The sequence below is a fragment of the Pseudochaenichthys georgianus genome, chromosome 22, assembly GCF_902827115.2.
Source record: "Pseudochaenichthys georgianus chromosome 22, fPseGeo1.2, whole genome shotgun sequence".
NCBI classification, from domain to species: Eukaryota; Metazoa; Chordata; class Actinopteri; order Perciformes; family Channichthyidae; genus Pseudochaenichthys; species Pseudochaenichthys georgianus.
The window spans coordinates 32,604,708-32,624,481 of NC_047524.1; the positions used below are offsets into that span (position 1 = coordinate 32,604,708).

The window sequence follows — 19,774 nt, forward strand, 5'->3', positions numbered from 1 at the left end:
TTTTTAACCCTAAATAGGTAGGAAAAGAAAAATAGATAATTGGAAGATACTTTTTTTCCTCGGTTCCCAGGATTATGGAAACTTTGTGGGCGTCAGGCAGCCCACGTGTGTACTTTCATTTTCACACCCACACTTTTGTCTTGTGAAAGAGAGGAAATAATCCTCTGCTCAACATCCATGCCTTCATGACTCATTTGGCAACAGCACACTGCACCCTCTCAACATGTATTCATTTATAGCTGTTTTGATGTGACACATTGTGTTACGGTGTGTGAAGCAGGCTGGACCCAAAGGCAGAATAAAGTGAACATTCCTTTATTTCAAGGCTAGGTGATAAACAAAGACAAAACAGAACACTCACCGACGAACTAGTCATGACACAAGACGAACCGACAAAGACAGACAGAAAAACCAGAACTTAAATACACACGAGAGTAATCACACAAACAAGACACGGGTGAGGAGGGAGGAGAAAACACAGGTGAACACAATCGGGTAATCAGACACACCAGGGAAACTACCGCCAGGGAACCACAGACAGATCGAGACAAGACAAAACACCATAAAGACAGATCGTGACACATTTGGCCTTGGACCAAATATGAACCAACAATGTAATTGATAAATATATATATTATACAGTGCTGTTTGAAACATGCATTATACATAGCAATGTCCCCACTCTCTCCTCCCTGGGCGGTCCGATGTTCTTCCCTCCTTCAGGCTTGGGTCCTCCACCAGAGGCCTGGGATCCTGAGGGTGTCTTTGCTGTTCCTACGACTGCGTTCTTCATAGATCTGGGATGTTGTTGCTGGGATCTGCTGGAGCCCCTGTATATCATCATCTATAGTTATCTGATATCATTTTGTGACTGCAGATATTTGAACACTGAGCTAGAAGTTGTTGACAAGTTAGATTGCAAAGTATCTATTGGTCCCACATCCTCTTCATTAAACCCTTTCCCCTGGGGTCCCTTGTGAAGTAGCATTAGTTCCATATTCTCTGCCCCTGTTCCACAAATGTCCAAGAACATCTAGTTCAAGTTGTCAATTTCTCTTCGCTGACACAAACCTTGTTGTCCCGGGCGACGTTCAAGCCTGTATGACCCTCGTATTTGCAGTGTTACTCATGCCTGAGGTAGGCAGATAGCAGATAGCATTAAAGGTCTTGTCTATGGCCTCCCACTGGACTTGCAGACTTGAGCCAAAGTCAGTGGCCTTAAGATCTTCAATTAAATTGAGAGCCACAAATTGCTGCACATGCCATCTATCATAGCCCTCGGCATCTTGGTTTATGGCCGTCAACATCTTGGTTTACATTTTAATCTTAGACGACCCAATGATACAATTAACTTTCATTAGGTCATTAGACATTTTGTATCATTTATTTTACAGTAAATTAGACCATCATTTACAAAATGGTAATTGTTCTCATAGATTTCTATGCAATAGAGTGCCACAGTGACGCGTCCTAAAACCCGGAAGTAAGCTGCGTATGGGTTCCCTCGACAAAAAAGCAGTGCAATTTCTCCATAGGATTTTAGAAAATAGCTCGAAATAAGGTCTGTGGTTGAGACACATTTAAAAGACGGATCACGTTTTGTTCAGTCGGATAAATCTATCGATCATAAATCTATCGATTAGACACTGTTGGCACTCTATTGGATGTACAGCTCCAAGCTCCCTACTGGTCATTAGACAGAAAGCAGGTTTAAGGCACTTCTTCTGTGTCTTCATATTTCAGACCCTGACAGTGCCAACCGCCCCCCCCCCCCCATTGACTTACACATTAAGCCATGTTAGTTGCTTAGTGGGAGATACATCAACAATAAAGCCTCTTTTGCTTTTTTCAAATGACGGTAGAACTTGACGAAAACGTATAGAATGTAATAAAGACAACTAAAAGTTAAAAAAAAACTCAGTGTGCTTGATCGGTATGAAGGTGCAGAAATCTTCTGATTATCTTTGCAAGCTGAGCCTCAAACGGCTCATTTCAGAGTGAACAAGCAGATAATATGCTGAGATGGAATCATGCAGTGAACCATACTAAAAAAATCAGAGACGATACTATGCCTCTCAGACCAGCAGCACTGTTGTTCAGTGATGCCTGGCGTATGAAGAATGAAACTACTTCTACTCCACCAGCTGACCAGCAGAGAGACCCTGAGGTAGCCGTCTGTTCACTTTCTAACAGGGAATACAACCCACTGAGTTCAGTTTGTCACGATGGGTTCGTAGGCCTACATCAATTAGGGAATACCCTGCAGTTATGGTTCATTTTTATTAAACGCCTTTGATCCCAATATATGTTGTACTATCTGCATGTTATATTCCACTTGAACAGTTCTACATAGTAAGACAATATACATCAAACACATTACAGTTTATTCCAGCTTAGAATCTCAGTCAGAGGTTGTGCTCCGAGTCCAAAGAGATGCATCCATTCGCTATATTGTGTATGACCATAGATGTGAGGAGAGTAGATATACACAGATCTGTATGGACTGTTAACAAATATTTATATTTTCTAGCTCAAATGTAATTTTTGTCACTTGCAAAGTTTGCTTGGCTACGGATTGATTTCAGAAACATGTTTGGAAGTTGTTTATAACGTCAAAGGAAATATACACAATTTCCTGTTCACTGAATCCAGAATCACTTTTGAATTGAAATACAATTCCCCAAAAGATTCCCATCTCTATTAAGGGCTAATTGCAGAGAATTCAAGAGAAGACATCTGTTGTGAGTCCTCTGTGTGTACGTGTGGGCGTGTGTGTGGGTTATTAAGAGGAAATTGTAAATAGTTTTCTTCGGTTTTCGGCAATTCTTCCTATCGGTCATTTTAGAAAATGTTGGGATTAGACAAATGCCATCCTTCAATGCCATCCTTGATTTTGAACGATCATGCTGTATCAGTACTCTTGTCTGACAATAGAAAGCCTTTGAATCTAAGACTAACTCTCCATTCCCCTAACCCCCTAATCCCACCAGGAGCGTCCCAGAAGCTCCTCGCCACAAGGAATTTCTAAAATATAGGATGAATCCTATTTTTGACGCGGCGCAGGCAGGAAGTGATGCAAATCACCTTGTTGTCTGCTTTGCTGGTTGAGGGGGTGCACCCAAAACCGGCTCCTTCTCCTCCCCCCCACCACCGTCTTTCAAGTAGGAGAATACATGCCAGCGTTCTCCTCCGGTTTACAGGCACTGTACATTATATATATATATATACAATAACTATGATGATGAATGCATATTTTTTTACCACTAAAATACAGCAACACATCTTTGATTCATGTCGTTTATAACTGGAATATTACAATTATTATTAACTGTGTCTGTAGTCTACAACACAACAACATAGGAAATAACAACAATAAACCCGATTTAAACAGACACAAACATAAACCATTTAACTACGTAGCCTACTACTTGTAGAAGTACAAATGTCCAGGAAATATTCCAAAATCAACAACAACTGCGAGGCTGCACACACGACGCTCCGCTTCCGCGCCGCGCAGACGCTTCCGGTGGGATCAGGGGGTGAACGTCCAAGTACTGAGAGTGCTCACAGTTACACGTCTTCTCCTGATGGAAGCAGCTTAGAGCACTACATTAGTGATGCTGGACCTATGAGCAGTCTGTAATGATGTGTGTGTGTGTGTGTGTGTGTGTGTGTGTGTGTGTGTGTGTGTGTGTGTGTGTGTGTGTGTGTGTGCGTGTGTGTGCGTGTGTGTGTGTGCACGCGCGCGCACGTGTGTGTGTGTGTGTGCGTGTGCGTGTGCGTGCGTGCGTGTGTGTGTGTGTGTGTGCTTGTGTGTGTGCACGTGTGTGTGTGCTTGTGTGTGTGTGTGCGCGCGCGCGCGTGTGTGTGTGTGTGTGTAGGACAAAAGGTGAAGGTATTGATGGGGAGTTAGAAGGCATCAGAGCCGAAGTACCTAGGTCAGCTTTTCAGCATCTATAGATTGTATAGATTTTTAAACCCCTGTTTAAACACACACATACATACACACACACTCGCACTCACACATGCATACGTTGACGATACTATGCCTCTTAGGCATAGTATCGTCAACTATCAACACATATGTCTTTTGTTACGTACATGTTCCGCGCGCCATGTCCCTAGCTCTGTAGTCCATTCAGCACTCATCATCGCTCAGCGGTACAGCGGGTCACTTGCCCTTCACACACATGCACTGCAGCCCTCTGACACATGAGCACTCTGTCAGGAGAGCTGCTGCACGCCTGAGGGATGGACGGTTTCATTTTCACTAAATCCAATTCCACTTGACAATGGCAGGATGAGTTATCCAGGCTGGAAGGAGGCTGGTTTGAGTAAACACTGTTGCCGATAACCTCAGAGGTCATTTATCAGGATTCGGTGACGGCAGTGCAAGTGAGAGCCGCTCTCCCAACAAAGGCTCTTTGTTGAGAGGGGGACACTGATGTCATGGCGCTATATTTCCAGAGATCAGGAACTCCCGAGGGAGGGCCTCTGTAATGTAACGAGAAGTATCTTTAGCTGTGAATTGTTTCCTGATATCCAGTTCTGCATGATTCATCAGTTGAGAAGCAAGCAGGCATCTTTCTGGAGAAGAGGATCTGCTTTCATTTGGAGTAAACATCCGTCTGCTTGGAGCTTGAGCTAGGAATTCATCTGCGTCTTATTTGGGAACAATAGTAAGCTGCAGGAATGAGGTCTTAAAGCCTGAAATGAGTTGGCATTTTAACACTTTCAGTCCTTGTCTCCAATGATTTGTTGGTTGTTTATTAAATCAGATGCCTAAAATAAGATCTGAATTCAACACGAGCTTAAGAGATTTATAAAATGTGTCAGTAAACACCTTGCTTGTAAATGTCTGAAGCTTTTGCGTGTCTCAAAAACGCCGGTTGATAACAAGTGGATAAACGTTATCACGCCGAACATTAGCCGACTTTAGCTTAGCGGTGATGATGTGTGTTAAGCATTACGTTAGTTTTGACTTTTGGCTTCAGAAATCATAAGTGGTGTAAATATGTGGAGACTAAACTAAATGTATCGGAGAACTGTAAACACGTGCTGGCCAAAGCTCTGATCTTCTTCAATGTTCCAAAGTCGTATGGAGAAATCCCAGCCACACAATGAATCCCACTAACTTTGGTGATCCCCAAATGTTCCTCTGGTCAGCTTAAAGTCATAGGCGGAGTTTGACATTTGCGCTTGGAGGGGCAAACCTTTTTTACTGACGTTAGTACACAGTCCCAACTATTACGTGGGGTGCTACGGATACAGTAGCAATAAAGCCAGCATTCACCGCACTGTATGACTTTTCCACATACGAACATAACTCGTCCCGTCATGCAGGCCCGGACTGGCCATTGGGAGGACCGGAAGGTTTCCCGATGGCCTGGCCTGTTAAGTGGCCTGCTGGCCTGAGGATTATTTTTGTTATGTATGTAGGCTATTGTGAACGCAATGCTGCACAAATGTGGGTCTTACTCTGCCTCACAGAGGGTGACTACATGATGTGGCCTGCCCACATGGCCACTTTCATACAGATCATACACTAAAGCCCTCGATTGGTCTCTGTGTGTCATTCAAGCTCGGGAGGGTGTGTATGTGTGGCGTGAGCGAGAGAGAAAGCGCGCGCACCGGTTACGTGTATTGTTGCTGTTAGCATCTGGTGCTAGCTAGCTGCGCTAACGGATATAAGGAGCTGTTTCAACAACAAGGTGGAGGAGAGTCCTCTCCTGTCCGACTGAGAGACTGATAACTACAGCTCAGGTGAGGTAAAGGACTCTCTGAGTGTTTAGATAGTTAACTTTGTCTAAGTTATCTCTGTGGGTCTCAAACGGTTTGGTCACCATTTATGTAAACACATATTTCCATTTGAGGGGGGAGTGAGATTAGTGAAATATGCATGAATAATTAAAAAACAAATGTTAACTAGGTGAAAAAAGGTAAGATACACTTTTAAAACTTGTTGAGAGCTAAAACTAGTCTTTGCTTCTGCTTCAAAGGGGGAGAGAGGGGAGACTGATTCAGGAGCCCAGACACTAGTGCTGGGGGGAAACGATTATTTCGAAAACGATTAATCGGGCGATTATTTGATTGATTAGTCGACTAATCTAACGATTATTTTTCTGTTGTTCAATTCATAAAAAACGTAATGTAAAAAAAATGTAATGTAAACATTTTTTTTTTCACGATACTGTGTCTCAGGGGATCTTAATATTTAACAAACTATTAATGTGTTATACCAGATTAACGGAAATAATCTCAGCTAACTGCCGATACAAACCATGTTTACCAAAACAAAACACAAGTCTCATAAGAAGCATCTAAATGACCCATGAGCGAAAAATGCTAACGGACATTGGCACAGAACTCAAGATAAAAGTACCCTTATTACTTATCGTAGCTGCACATACAAGATATCCGATTAAAGCTGAGACTCCACAGATTATGTAGGTATATAGTATCATCACTGAGTGATCCGGACTCGCGACAGGGGAAGCAAATACAGTCATCACAACACGTACCTTTACAGAGCTTCTAGGGAGATCGTCTCACCACCGTAACTGTCAATCTGATCAAAAGACGTGTTCAATGGCATTAAAATGAGAAAAAACGCGGCTGAATCGGTTAATCCATAGGTTTTTAACGTCTATGTATAAAAAAATGATTGCATTTATAATCCATAATTCCATTTTTATGTAAAAATCGGAGAGCAAATGCTAGCTGCTAATGGTAGCCACCACAGCTAGCTGCCGCTTTAAATGTTCCAACATAGCCGTTGTGCTTGTGTGATATGCCAACTCCATTTGGCAAAGACTGCAAATGACAATATCTTTGCGTTTTGGACTAACTTTAAAATATTCCCATGCTTTTGAAGACCTAGGGCGAGATGTTTTCGTTTGAGGGCTTCGTGCGCAATCCTGTGAGGAGGAGGTGGTAGCCGTTTCAGTCTCCATTGTGTTTGAAGTGCGATTGCGAACTGCTTGTTGCTTTGGGTGACCCACGTGTGTGTAGCGACGCGTCGACGCGGAAATATGTCGTCGACGATATTTTGAATTCGACGCGTCGACGTCGTCAGCACTACCAGACACACTCACAACTATAAATAATAATAATAATAATAAATTATCTTTCTATAGCGCTTTTCTTGAACCCAAAGACGCTTTACATTTGGGAATTTCATAAATGAACCAAGAACAAATAAATAAACAAGTTCAAATGTTTTTAAATATTGGAAAGGGTTATGGCCATGTTCTTATGATTATTTAAATGTATACAGTTCTGTTTCATGGTGTTTCCATAGATCTAGTCCAGGGGTCGGTAACAGGCGGACCGCGGTCCGGATCCGGACCCAGACGCCGACCAATACGGACCCGGAGCTATACTCAATACATTAATAGGGGATTTTTCGGCGCCTCCCACTTTTTTAACGCTGATTTGGGTGACTTGTGTAATTCGTGGAGAACCGAAGAGTTTTCGTTTTGGGGGTGGGGAGTCCGTCCGTCAGTCCGACTGACGGACAACTTCTCACTTCAAAAAAGAAGAAGAAATCTACACCGCAAAAATAATTAAACAAGCGAGTACCTGTTTTTCCTGGCCAAGGACAGGTTCCTTGAACACAACACGAGCGTAACGTGTCTTCACGTGGTATGTCTCGTCTGAAAGGAGTGCTGACAGAGAGCACCAGAACGCCGCTCCAGCCCTTCAAATATTGCAGTACCCATAAGGAGCCACAGTGTTTACGTGGGGTGGCTGTGTCTTTAGTTGTAAGCACAGTGGCGATCTGTTGTTATTAGCATCTGGTTAGCTAGCTATGCTAACGAATTTAAAGAGCTTTTCTACAACCAGGTGGAAGAGAGCTCTCCTGAGAGGCTCAAATAACCTCAGCTCAGTGAGGTTAAGGCACACCTTGATATGATCATTATAGTTATTAATGAGACTAAATGAAAAACAGGTATAAAATACTATATGACAGTAACAAAAAAGTTGTTAAAAATAACAGGAATAGAGTTTAAAAGGGGAGTGATTTGTAAACTATCCAAAAAGAAACATCTGCTTACAGTTCTGTTTCATATGGGTGTTGAACGATTTATCCATAGATCTCTTCATGTTGCTCTCAAAGTGCACCAGATTGATGCTTTTAACTTCAATATGTAATATTCCCGGGGAGCATGCCCCCGGACCCCCCTAGAGGAGGTTAGGTTCCCCCCCCCACTTAAATCATGTTCACATGGTCATGGATAGGATACTAAATACATTTGCACACATCTTGTGTCCATATCTTTCTGTGTTGGTGGTCATGCCACAACCGTGCACGTGCATGCATGCGTGAGTCATGGTGAGATATCTGGATTCAGAGGTTGCTCTTTCTTTGCACAGCATGAAAGAAAGGCCAAATGAATGGGCTGTGATTTTAGTTTTTTTAAGCAGAGGTTGAGTTCAATCATTTGTACGGCCCTCGGAGGATGTTGTAAAAATTGAAAGGAAAAAAGGTCCCCATCCCTGCTGTAAATAATAATAAAAATCCTTGATTTATAACTTAACATCTCTGTCTCCTATTGATCTGAGTATATTATAAAGAACAGCCAGTTAATTGTAGCATTATAGCACAGGCCTTTGTCAGATATAGGTATATTACGCTGTTTTTTTTCTGCTTCGAATAGTTCTCTCTTTTTTCACCATACCTGTGTTTGCATCCCTGTAACCAATGAGCACCTGCATGTGTGTGAGAATGGCCATGACACAATTTCAGCCCAGATTTACAAACTCCTGGCAGGACAAGCTCAAGCTCAATTCTCGCACTGAATTAAAACAAAGTGAGTGAGGGACTGCAATATAAGAGGGAAAGAAAGAGAAACTTTAAAACTGTTCACTTGTTATGATGTGTAAAGACTGATATTGTTCTATAATCGTCTGAAACTGTCAAGTCAGGATGTGAAACGGTTAACAAAGAAAAAGGGAAACTCAAGCTGCTGCTACGCTTTATTTTATTTATCTAAAATTAAGCACTTTTAAGATGCATATATTTTCAAAAGCTATTTTATTTATTTTCTCTATTTTATTTGTAAATGCAGCCCGAGAGGAACATTACACATAGCCACAGTATTTTACTGTATATCTGTATAGTTCAATGTTAATAGGCAATAAATATTGTTGTTTTTGAATTGTACTTTCTTTATTTGATTGGCAGTCAGTTGTTGATTACATGCAGACGTTGATAAAGCTACAGGTCACTTCAATATATATCACACTAATTCATAAAGCAAGTCAGACATTTTGATGTTCCGGACCTTTGCATGGGGACATTTTCTCTAACTGGACCACGTTGAATTTTAGTTGAATACCCCTGAACTAGTCTCTTTATTTCCCCCTCAAAATGCACCAGATTGATGCATTTAACTCCAACATTTAACAAACAAATCTTACCGGGGGTGCATGCCCCCGGATCCCCCTAGAGGATTTGAGGTCCACACCCACTTAAAATATGTGCACATGAATAGATTCCTAAATAGATTTTCACATTTTTTTAACTGGTAGTGGCCTGCCTGGGTGTATAATTCCCGGCCTGACTTATTGTCCCAGTCCGGCCCTGCCGTCATGCACGCCTCATGCCAGAGATAGAGTACTCGAGTCCTGGACTCGGACTCGAGTCGGACTTGAGTGCCGATTTTCGGGACTCGTGACTCGGACTCGCGCACTGATTGACGCGACTCGGACTCGTGAATTCTCGCACAGGATGACTTGGACTCGGACTCGGACTCGTGAATTCCCCCCCCCCACGATGACTCGGACTCGACTCGTACATTGACGCTCCGACTTGGACTCGGACTCGAGCACATTTTCTCTGGAGTCTGATGTCCTCTATCCTGTATGGCGAGTTCACGTACTGGGCCCCGCTATTCCAGTCTAGAGATGTCTACAGACACACCCCGCATCGTGCTGTATGCTTTCACACATTCTGCTTCCACATTGGAAAAGAGCAGCGCAAAATGCTCGTTATGTGGAAACAATATAGAAGAGAAGGCTCCGTAACACATTACTCTAAGGGTCGAGTTCAGACATATAGGCTGTCTTGAACACTATCATCAGCGTAACGTGATCTAATCAATAAATAAAGATTCAGCCGATAACACGAAAGCACATGGCTACTTAACATGCATAATGACATCATTTTGCATGCTAAGTAGCCATGTGCTTTCTGGGGCTAAATCTTTATCGGTAAACTGATTTAACCCGTAAAAGTTCCTTCAAAATAAGAGTCCCAATCTTATTACTATCAAAATAAAAGTGCAAAACGAAAACTTTACCATAGGAAAATATTGGCATACAAATATAATCACTTCTCTAAAAGGTAACTCATTTTAAATATAGTTTATTTATATATAATAATAATATGAATATTAGAAATAAGCTTTATATTTGTATAGCACCTATTACAAGAATTGTAGCCAAACTCGCTTCACAGCAGTTCAATAGACAGGATAACAGCAATGTAGAGGAGCAGCTACATTTCAAAACATATATCCATGAAGATTAATACATGAAGACTTGTGACTCGGACTTGACTTGGACTCTTCTTAAGTGACTCGGAATTGGACTCGGACTCGAACACAGGTAATGATGACTCGGACTCGGACTCGACTTGGACACTCCTTGGGTGACTCGGACTTGGACTCGGACTCGACTACGACTCTCCCTTGGTGACTCGGACTTGGACTCGGACTCGAAGAGTGGTGACTCGAGGGTGACTTGGACTCGTGAATTGGTGACTTGACTACAACACTGCCTCATGCTCATATGGAAGGGGCGGTCTCTCCCCCCAACAACAGTGCATGACATAACTGTACAACTTATCATAACTGTGCACATCTTATACTTATTTGATACTATATCCCTTGGTTACTTGAACACGCTACACTATTATTAACCAGTGTCCTACCTTAGTGCAGAAGTAGACGCCTTTTTTTACATTCCGCATATATGTCGACTCCACTATCCCCTCAGCTGTGGTTATGTCGTCCTCAATGTGAAGAACCGCAAGTGAGGAAAATCTTGTTCCTTCCATCGTTGACCGCAGCCAGTTCCGAATTCTCCTCATTGCAGAAAAAATTCTCTCAGAGGTGGCAGATCCGATAGGCAGAGTCAGTGCCAACGAGCATCTTGTATAGATTTGGATAGCTGTCCCTTTTAACAGTCTTTCGGGTTAGGTAATCGCCGAATAACCATTACTGCTAATTCTTGTAATACAATAGCTGAATCACTTGTATGCAAAAAAAAGCGAGGGAAATGTGTCCTTAACCTCACACGTCACACACGCACATCACAACATGCGACTGCTCAAAAATGAAATGATTTCAAACAAAACATGATATTATTCAGATTTGTATTGTAACAATCATTTTATTACACCTATTAAAATATTGATATACGAAATATTTGTATTGGAACAGTTTTAGACGTAGTAATGCTGTAACATATGTCAGCCACTAGGGGGGGCAATGCCCCCCCTCAAAATCCGCCTATGCTTAAAGTGCTGTGTTTGAGTTACATATTTCAACAAATAATGGATGGAAGCATGATATTTGATACAGATAAACAGGATCAATCTGATGATTCCCCATGTATGCGTCATCAACATTTCAATTTGTCCTGTCCTTTATCCTGTTAGATAAACAAAGTGAGGATGCAGAGGAGACATGATAGAATGTACTATTTGAACGTAGTTTCAATCAAAATGTTGTTCAAATTTTCACTAGATATCCAGAAAAAGTCAACTTGAGTCGCCCGCGGGGCATGTTTTAAGAATAGCACTAGTACAGTACAGTGTTGTTACCACCTAAATTGCTTCCAACTTGTTGGATTCATTTCCCATCATTTCATTAATGTATTTTTACTGCATTTTGTTTGTCTGAATGCAGCATTAGGAATATTTGTTAGCATTTTCATAAAAACTGCTTTCATAAATGATTCAAGCTGGAGTAGTGCTTCTGTCAGCAAATAGATGTCTTCACACGCACACACACACACACACACACACACACACACACACACACACACACACACACACACACACACACACACACACACACACACACACACACACACACACACACACACACACACACACACACACACACACACACACACACACACACACACACACACACACACCTACACACATATACTGTATATATAAGCACTACTCAGTATACCCCACAGACACCATTAGATGAAAATAAGACATAATCAGGGCAGGGGAGAAGACAGGAGAGGGGGGGGAGGAAAGTAGGGCAGCAGAATGTTGGACTGTACCTACACACACACACACACACACACACACACACACACACACACACACACACACACACACACACACACACACACACACACACACACACACACACACACACACACACACACACACACCACACACACACACACACACACACACACACACACACACACACACACACACACACACACACACACCAACCTAGTGAAGCCCAGCAGGCAGAGTATAGAAACATCCAGGAGTGAATAATTCATCACAGAGCAGACCGGGCAGGGACCTTCCCCCAGAGCTGCTGCTACACACAGATATTAATTAACAAACACTAATAATTCAACAATTTCACTCCGTGTGTGTGTGTGTGTGTGTGTGTGTGTGTGTGTGTGTGTGTGTGTGTGTGTGTGTGTGTGTGTGTGTGTGTGTGTGTGTGTGTGTGTGTGTGTGTGTGTGTGTGTGTGTGTGTCTCAGGGGTTTGATCAACCTCAGATGTGTGTGTGTTTGATTGATGGTTCTGCCGGGTTGAATGTAGGCTATTGGAGCAAGTGGCACTTGGGCAGGAGGAAGCTCATATCTGTGGCTGATGTTAAGGTATCGACTATGGAGCGCTGCAGGAATGGGTTCTAAACAACAATGATGAGCTAGCACTGTCACAGGTGTCATCAGTGAGTTGTTGGTTTGATTCCGGAAAAACAAAACCCACAGGTGAATGTCTGAAGCTTCTTCGTTGCATCTAACCAAAAACACATTCAAAACATGAGACAGAGGAACACATTTCCGGGTTTTGACTCATTCCTGCACCAGTCTTTAGTTTGCATACAATCACTAAGAAGATTTACCAAACCTGACTGTGCTTTATGTAGAAGCCGTTCAATGTGTCATCATTAGGGCTATTTAGAGCCTGATATAATCCTCCCATGAAGTAAACACTGGGACCTTTAGAGTTTTCAGTGGTGTCACATACTGCTATATCCCACAGGCTCCGCCCTCTACTGGACTCTATTGGTACTGCCCTCGACCTCACTATGCGAGCGTTCACCTACTGAGAAATCTGTAAACGTAGGCCGCCCCCGGGGGGGCGTCGCCAGAGGAAGCGGACAACCATGTGAACCTCGAGGTGGTAGAGATGGAGGAGCAGGAGGCGGTGCCATTCGTTTTCACCATCCCGGCGGGCCGGCCCCATTTGTCGACGAGGAAGACGACAAGGGTTCCTCGATGTTGGGTGCTTCCGGCACCCAGGACGGGCTGCCTCACAGGTCCGCACGTCAGCACTTCCCAGCGGTGATGGCCATCGCGGCGGAGGGTTACCGCTCCCCCCGCCACTACCGCCAAAGCCGGTGAGCCGCCTCCTTCAGGGGTTTGACGGCCCGGCTTCCCCGGCGCAGCCGGCCTTCGTTTGTGATTATTGCTCCATTATGCTGGATTATTTGGACAGAATATTCCGGCTCGGTACGCAGATGGCAGCAGCGGCCAATAATCTCGGTGTGTTGGGCGTGTCTCTGATTTCCCCTCAGCAGGCCGCCTCAGGACGGGAGTGATTATTCGGACCGCTGTATTGGCCAGATGAACAATCTGGTCCACGGTGTAGCTGCCGCAGCTGGCCGTGTGTTGTCCCTGGCCACAATGGCGGCACGTCACGTGTGGCTGGGACTCACTGCGCTGTCCAGGAAGGACCGCGAGGATCTCGTTGGGGCCCCCGTATCCATGGAGGGGCTCTTTGGGTCGATCACGCCGGTCACCCAGCGCTTCCGCCGCCTGGAGGAAGAGAGGCTGCAGCTCAGCTACGTTTATAGATTTCTCAGTAGGTGAGGTCGAGGGCAGTACCCATAGAGTCCAGTAGAGGGCTCCGCCTGTGCTTATATACCTAGGGTTACAATACGTAACCCATCGTTTTCAGCAGTCTAGCAACACAAAGTAAAAGTTAGCAATGTTCCTCCTCTCCAGTTGTAATGTCACACTTAGGGGATAATGGATATGAGTGAGCTGCCGTCAGCTGAAGCTCCTCGGCTCTCCTCACACGTTACAGCTCAGACTACATGATGAAACCACAGGCAATGTGTGGTTTACCAAAGCCCCTCATCTGTCTCTGAACAATTTACCCAGTGTGGTTGGGGGCGAGCAAAACACGTAAAAGCATAACTGAACACTGTGCTAATTCAAAGTGTGAAATGGGGAAATGTTTACGCAATTTCTTCAAATGATTTCTGTATGTTGTACTGGTGTAGTGAACACTGACTGCAGAGCCTCCTCTGGCTTTCACATCTCAATTACTCACGCTCACAGGCTGCTACTTCAACTGTAATGCAACACACTGGGTATCCTTTATAGACTTGAAGCAACTTCTTGCAATTTGAAAGCAATACATCTTGTTATTATAGTCAAAAGCATGGAGGTGATAAAGCTCAGGATAGGGAAGGATCATATTTGACCAACTATTATATTTGTTTTAAACAGAAGATGTTATTATGTTGATAACAGCCGCTCTATGCACCCACTGACCAACAATAACACACAGAACAGGAGCTGAAGGGGGGGGGGGGTTGAGTACAGCATTTTTACCAAAACAACAATGCTGGGCAGGTTACTACTTGTTCATTGTCCTAACACAAACACAACGATTTGAGAGCAGCCAGGCTGTGGAGGCACAGAGGGACCAGGAGCGCTGCCCTTTTGTCTTCAACAGGGCAGATGTGTGCAAATCCTTTAAAGGGTTAACCCACACAGGCTCCTGGACCCGATGGCATCCCTGCCGTGTTCTCAGGGTGTGTGCAGTTCAGCTGGCAGACACCTTCAACAGGCTGCAGTCTGTAGTCCCCACGTGCTTCAAACACTCCACCATCGTTCCTGTCCCCCAAAAGACAAAGATCACCAGCCTCAACGACTACCGCCCAGTAGCACTCACCTCCTTCACCATGAAGTGCTTTGAGCGGTTAGTCAAACCTTCCTCACCTCCTCCCTCCCCGACTCTCTGGACCCCCTGCAGTCTGCCTACAGAGCAAACAGGTCCACAGACGACGCCATAGCCCCCCCCCCCCCTCCACACTGCCCTCTCACACCCGGACCAGAGGAACACTTATGTGACAATGCTGTTCATTTACTCCCAGCGGCTCAGGAAGAAAGCCCTCAGGATTACAAAAGACCCCCATCACCCCAGCCACACACTGTTCTGTCTGCTGCCGTCTGGCAGGCGGTACCGCAGCATCCGGACTGAAGCCACCAGACTCAGGGACAGCTTCATCCCACAGGCCATAGACTGCTAGACACCTGAACAGTTGAAACAACATCCCTAATATTCATCTGGCTGCTACTTAAAAATTATTTTTAAATTATTTATCTATTTACCTATATATCCTATTTCAATAGCTTGCATATAGACTCTTATTGCTCTATTTCACTTTTTTAAAACTATTTTTCTTTTTGTATTACTATTTATTATTTACTTGCACTATATGTTTCTGTTTATCTGTGTTGTGTGTTGCACTGTTGGAGAAGCCTGTGACACAAGGTTTTAATCGGCAACACTACACCGTAGCTATGTTCGTATGACTAATAAAGAACCTTGAAGCTTGAACAACACATTACTTGAATTCAGAATTAACTAACTAGATTAATACACAAAGTCTATGACAACAAACAAACAAACAACAAACAAACAATCTAAATCTGTGAAAGTATCTGTGGATTGACTAAATACTGTTATGACCTACAAGTACAACTATGCTAATACAGAGCCACTGACCTTGGCTCATGCTTCACTCTGCTAGCTGTAGTTGCTGGAGATTATGTAATTAGCGTTAGCCTGAGACGTTAAGGGCATATCGGTGTGCAAAATAGTAATGGTCAATCATTTAGGGACAACTTAGCCGACCTGGTTTTAAGATTCAGATCACCGTTATGAATCCCCACATTCAGTCTTTACTCTGTTGTTATTTTACAATTACACACATAGGCCCGAAATACACTCAAAAACAGGAACTATAGACATGCAATCATGAAGAGGTGGCAGAGTGAAAGCGGCTAGTGTTATGGAGCCAGGGAGAAGTTGGGGTTTGGTGCCTTGCTCAAGGACACCTCGGCAGTGCGGCAGGAAGCCAACTTGCAACCGTATTTGTGCCAAAATCTGTATTTTTGGTCCGATCGGGAGCTGCTTTTTAAAGGGGCTCTACTATGCTCATGTTCAGGGTCATATCAGTATTTAGTTTCTCTACTGGGACACGTCTCCATGCTTTAATGTTCAAAAAGCTCTTCATTTGTATCATACTGCCTGTGCTGCAGCACCTCTTTTCACCCTCTGTCTGAAACCACAGTCCAGTCACGTACAATGTCTTGGAGCGCTAGCCAATAGAAGCGCAAATGTTATGTAGTGATGTCACTATTTTACGGAAGTAAACAAAGGAGTCCAATGGAGGCATTTCAGGCAGGGTGGGGCAGAGAAACTCCCCCTGAAAGGAACACAGGGATGTTAGCCTTTGCAGACCATTTACATGCACACAAACCTAACTCACTACGGGAAAGGGAAAAGCCCCAACAAGGCATAGTAGGGCCTCTTTAAAACTCTAGAAAAGTACTGTGAATAATGAGAGTAACAGAGTTCTATTCGCTCTGGCCCTAAAGACTGAATTGACGAATAGTTTCTATACGTTAGCTTATTTCTGTCCCCTCTACTGCAGCAGGAAATGAAATACCTGGTACCAAAAACGGTTAATAGGGTTAATAGCAGAGTAGAAATAGTAATAGTGAAGTTTCTATAGCCAACAATGTGCCTTTTCCTCCTTTCTTTAGTTGTTACTTTCAGCAGGCAGCTAAATGGGTAAATAGTGTTAGAGAACACTGTGCAGTGTGCAGGCATCATGAACAGCCAGAGAGAGCCTGCAGCGCTCCTGAAGGGGGGGGGGGGGGGGGGGGGGTGGGAGATCTACTGTGTTCAGATGATTGGCACAGGGAGGAGAGCCAGAACACTGCTTCAGCAAGCTCTGCCTATTCAGACGCCATGAGTCAGCAGAAAGCAGCGTACTCTCTGGCTGCTGACACGCACACACACACACACACACACACACACACACACACACACACACACACACACACACACACACACACACACACCACACACACACACACACACACACACACACACACACACACACACACACACACCCACACACACACACACACACGGCTCAGGGCTGTGAGACAGACAGACTGCACGCTCAGCTGTCTGTGTTGGGGCTTATGTACTAGGGCAGTGAAATTAATCACAATGGACAGACCTGCCTGCAACCATATGAGAAGCTCCTTTCTATGTGCTTTTTAATATCCATCTGTACATATATGTTTGTGTAGTCAGATAACCTTATACACATATCTTACAGTTTATCACAATTCACAACAATAACCCTGCAAAATTCCCTCTTGTGTCTGCTGTTGAAATATATGTGAGGTGTTCAGGTTACCATAATATTGATACATTTAAAGAGAATTTACTATGCATTTCCAACACACTAATACTGTAGGTGGACCACATTACATTATTAATGACAATTAATGCAGTTATGATAATTAATTATGCATCTATTATTTGTTAATAATACAAAATAATTATGACTGTCTTTTTTTAATGTAATTGTTTATTTGTGGATTACATTTTTATTAATTATTAATAATATACAGAAAGAGGCAGAAAACATTCTGGGTTTATTTCCGACTTCACAAAACGTATATACGACTCCACAAAACTGCACTTCAAAATCATTATTTTATTTTAATATTTTCATTTGTGTTAATGTTCCATTATTAAATAACATTTCCATAATTTTTTTATTAGAACAAATATTTTGTAGTATTCATAAAGGTATAATAAAAGAAGAAAAAGGCAGAACTTTACACTTTAAATACTTGTTTTTAAATACCATTTAATTGAATTGTTATTGGGATATTTAACAAGGTTATTGCTTATTGCTTATTTCCCACATGTTATGCAGACCTAATACTTTGTTCCCACAGCTTCTTACCCTCTATTCTGTTTGTGCAGGGTGCTAGAGGGAGTGATGTCGGCAGACGAGGAGCGGGAGGGAGAGGCGGCAGCGCCCCTGTACGTGTATGAATCCAAGGTCCACTGTGCCAACGTGCTGTTGAGCCTGGAGGAGCAGCGGCGGCAGGGCATCCTGTGTGATGTCACAGTGCTGGTGGAGGGCCGGGAGGTCCGCGCTCACAGGGCCGTGCTCGCCGCCAGCAGCCGCTACTTCCTGCAGGCCCTGCTGGGGCACAATGGGACAGGAGAGGTGGAGCCCATCATTAACCTACCAGACAAGGTAAAGGGCCACAAAGACAACACAGAACACACAGGCAGTTCCACAGGGATGAGTCTGAGGTCATTTTGAAGAGAAATGGTAACGGGAAACTCAAACTTTGAAAATAACATTTTGGAACACAGATGTGGGCTGTCTTTGGGGTACTCATAATACACCTTTTCCTCTTTGCCCTATCAGCACATCTCCAACAGTTTAATATGTTCCCTGGGCAGCATTGGACATTCTGTAGGGACTTGGCTTGGGAATAAGTGCCAAATAGAGAGGTGCCTTTTCCCTTCCTGGGCACAAGGCAAGGCACTAAACCAGCAACTTACTGCATTATATAACACAGAAGGTAAAATAATCAAAGTTGTAATAAAACGGAAAAGAGAACTGGACCCAGTACAGATCCTTGGGGCACCCCACACCTAACATCTTTGGAGCTGATCTGGCGTCATCAATGCAAAAACGCTAGTCTTTTAAGTCGGGAGACAATCATTGTAGAGCATTGCCACTGATACCCACCCATGTCTCTGCAGGGTCCTAGAGGATATTATGGTCAGTGGTATCAAATTCCCCGCTTAAACCAGTAGAACAAGAATGGATTTGACTAGAATCAGCTAACATAAATAGAGTTTAAGACACTTAAGAGTTTCAGTATTTTCTAGAAATCTAGAGTCAAACTTTACTGTGCGCTTTGTCCATGAGTGACAATTAAAATGTCCAACTCTCCATTTCTATTTCCATAAGGTATGTGTTCAGAATAGTCTTACAAGCCTGGTGTCACAGTGAAGGCTGAGGGGGTGCACATTTTCTATAGTTCTCTCCTCAAATGCCTCATATGTAAGGCATGACAGAGTTTCCGTATGCCGGTAATTACCGGACTATAACCGGTAAAATGTGCTGAAGACCGGCAAATCTAAATCTCTCCGGTCAAAAATAATTTCCCCTTAGCGCAATACCGCATCACTTATGTGACAGACAAGAAGAGTCAATACGCTACATGCACAGTCACTTCCTTTCTAATGTCTGACATTTAATGTGGAGAAAGAGATTTATCTTCCTGAGGGGGACATTTTGACCCCTCTTGGAAACAAATGCTTAATGCTGCATAATGCTGCACTATACTTTTTCCGCCAAACCCCCGTTGCCAAGCAACGCTTATAGGTGTTCTTTCATACTCAGGCAGTCATATCATTAGCTA

General features: G+C 43.5%; 1 protein-coding gene across 1 annotated transcript in view; it reads left to right on the top strand.

The window, feature by feature from the left end:
* The window catches only part of LOC117467448 (transcription regulator protein BACH2-like), a 66,090-nt gene that overhangs the window by 26,801 nt on the left and 19,515 nt on the right, over positions 1–19,774 (top strand). Inside the window, exon 2 of the mRNA XM_034111083.1 lies at positions 18,312–18,591. Coding sequence (XP_033966974.1) covers positions 18,328–18,591 — 264 coding nt within the window. The 5' untranslated portion in view covers positions 18,312–18,327. The remainder of the gene's footprint in view (positions 1–18,311; positions 18,592–19,774) is intronic.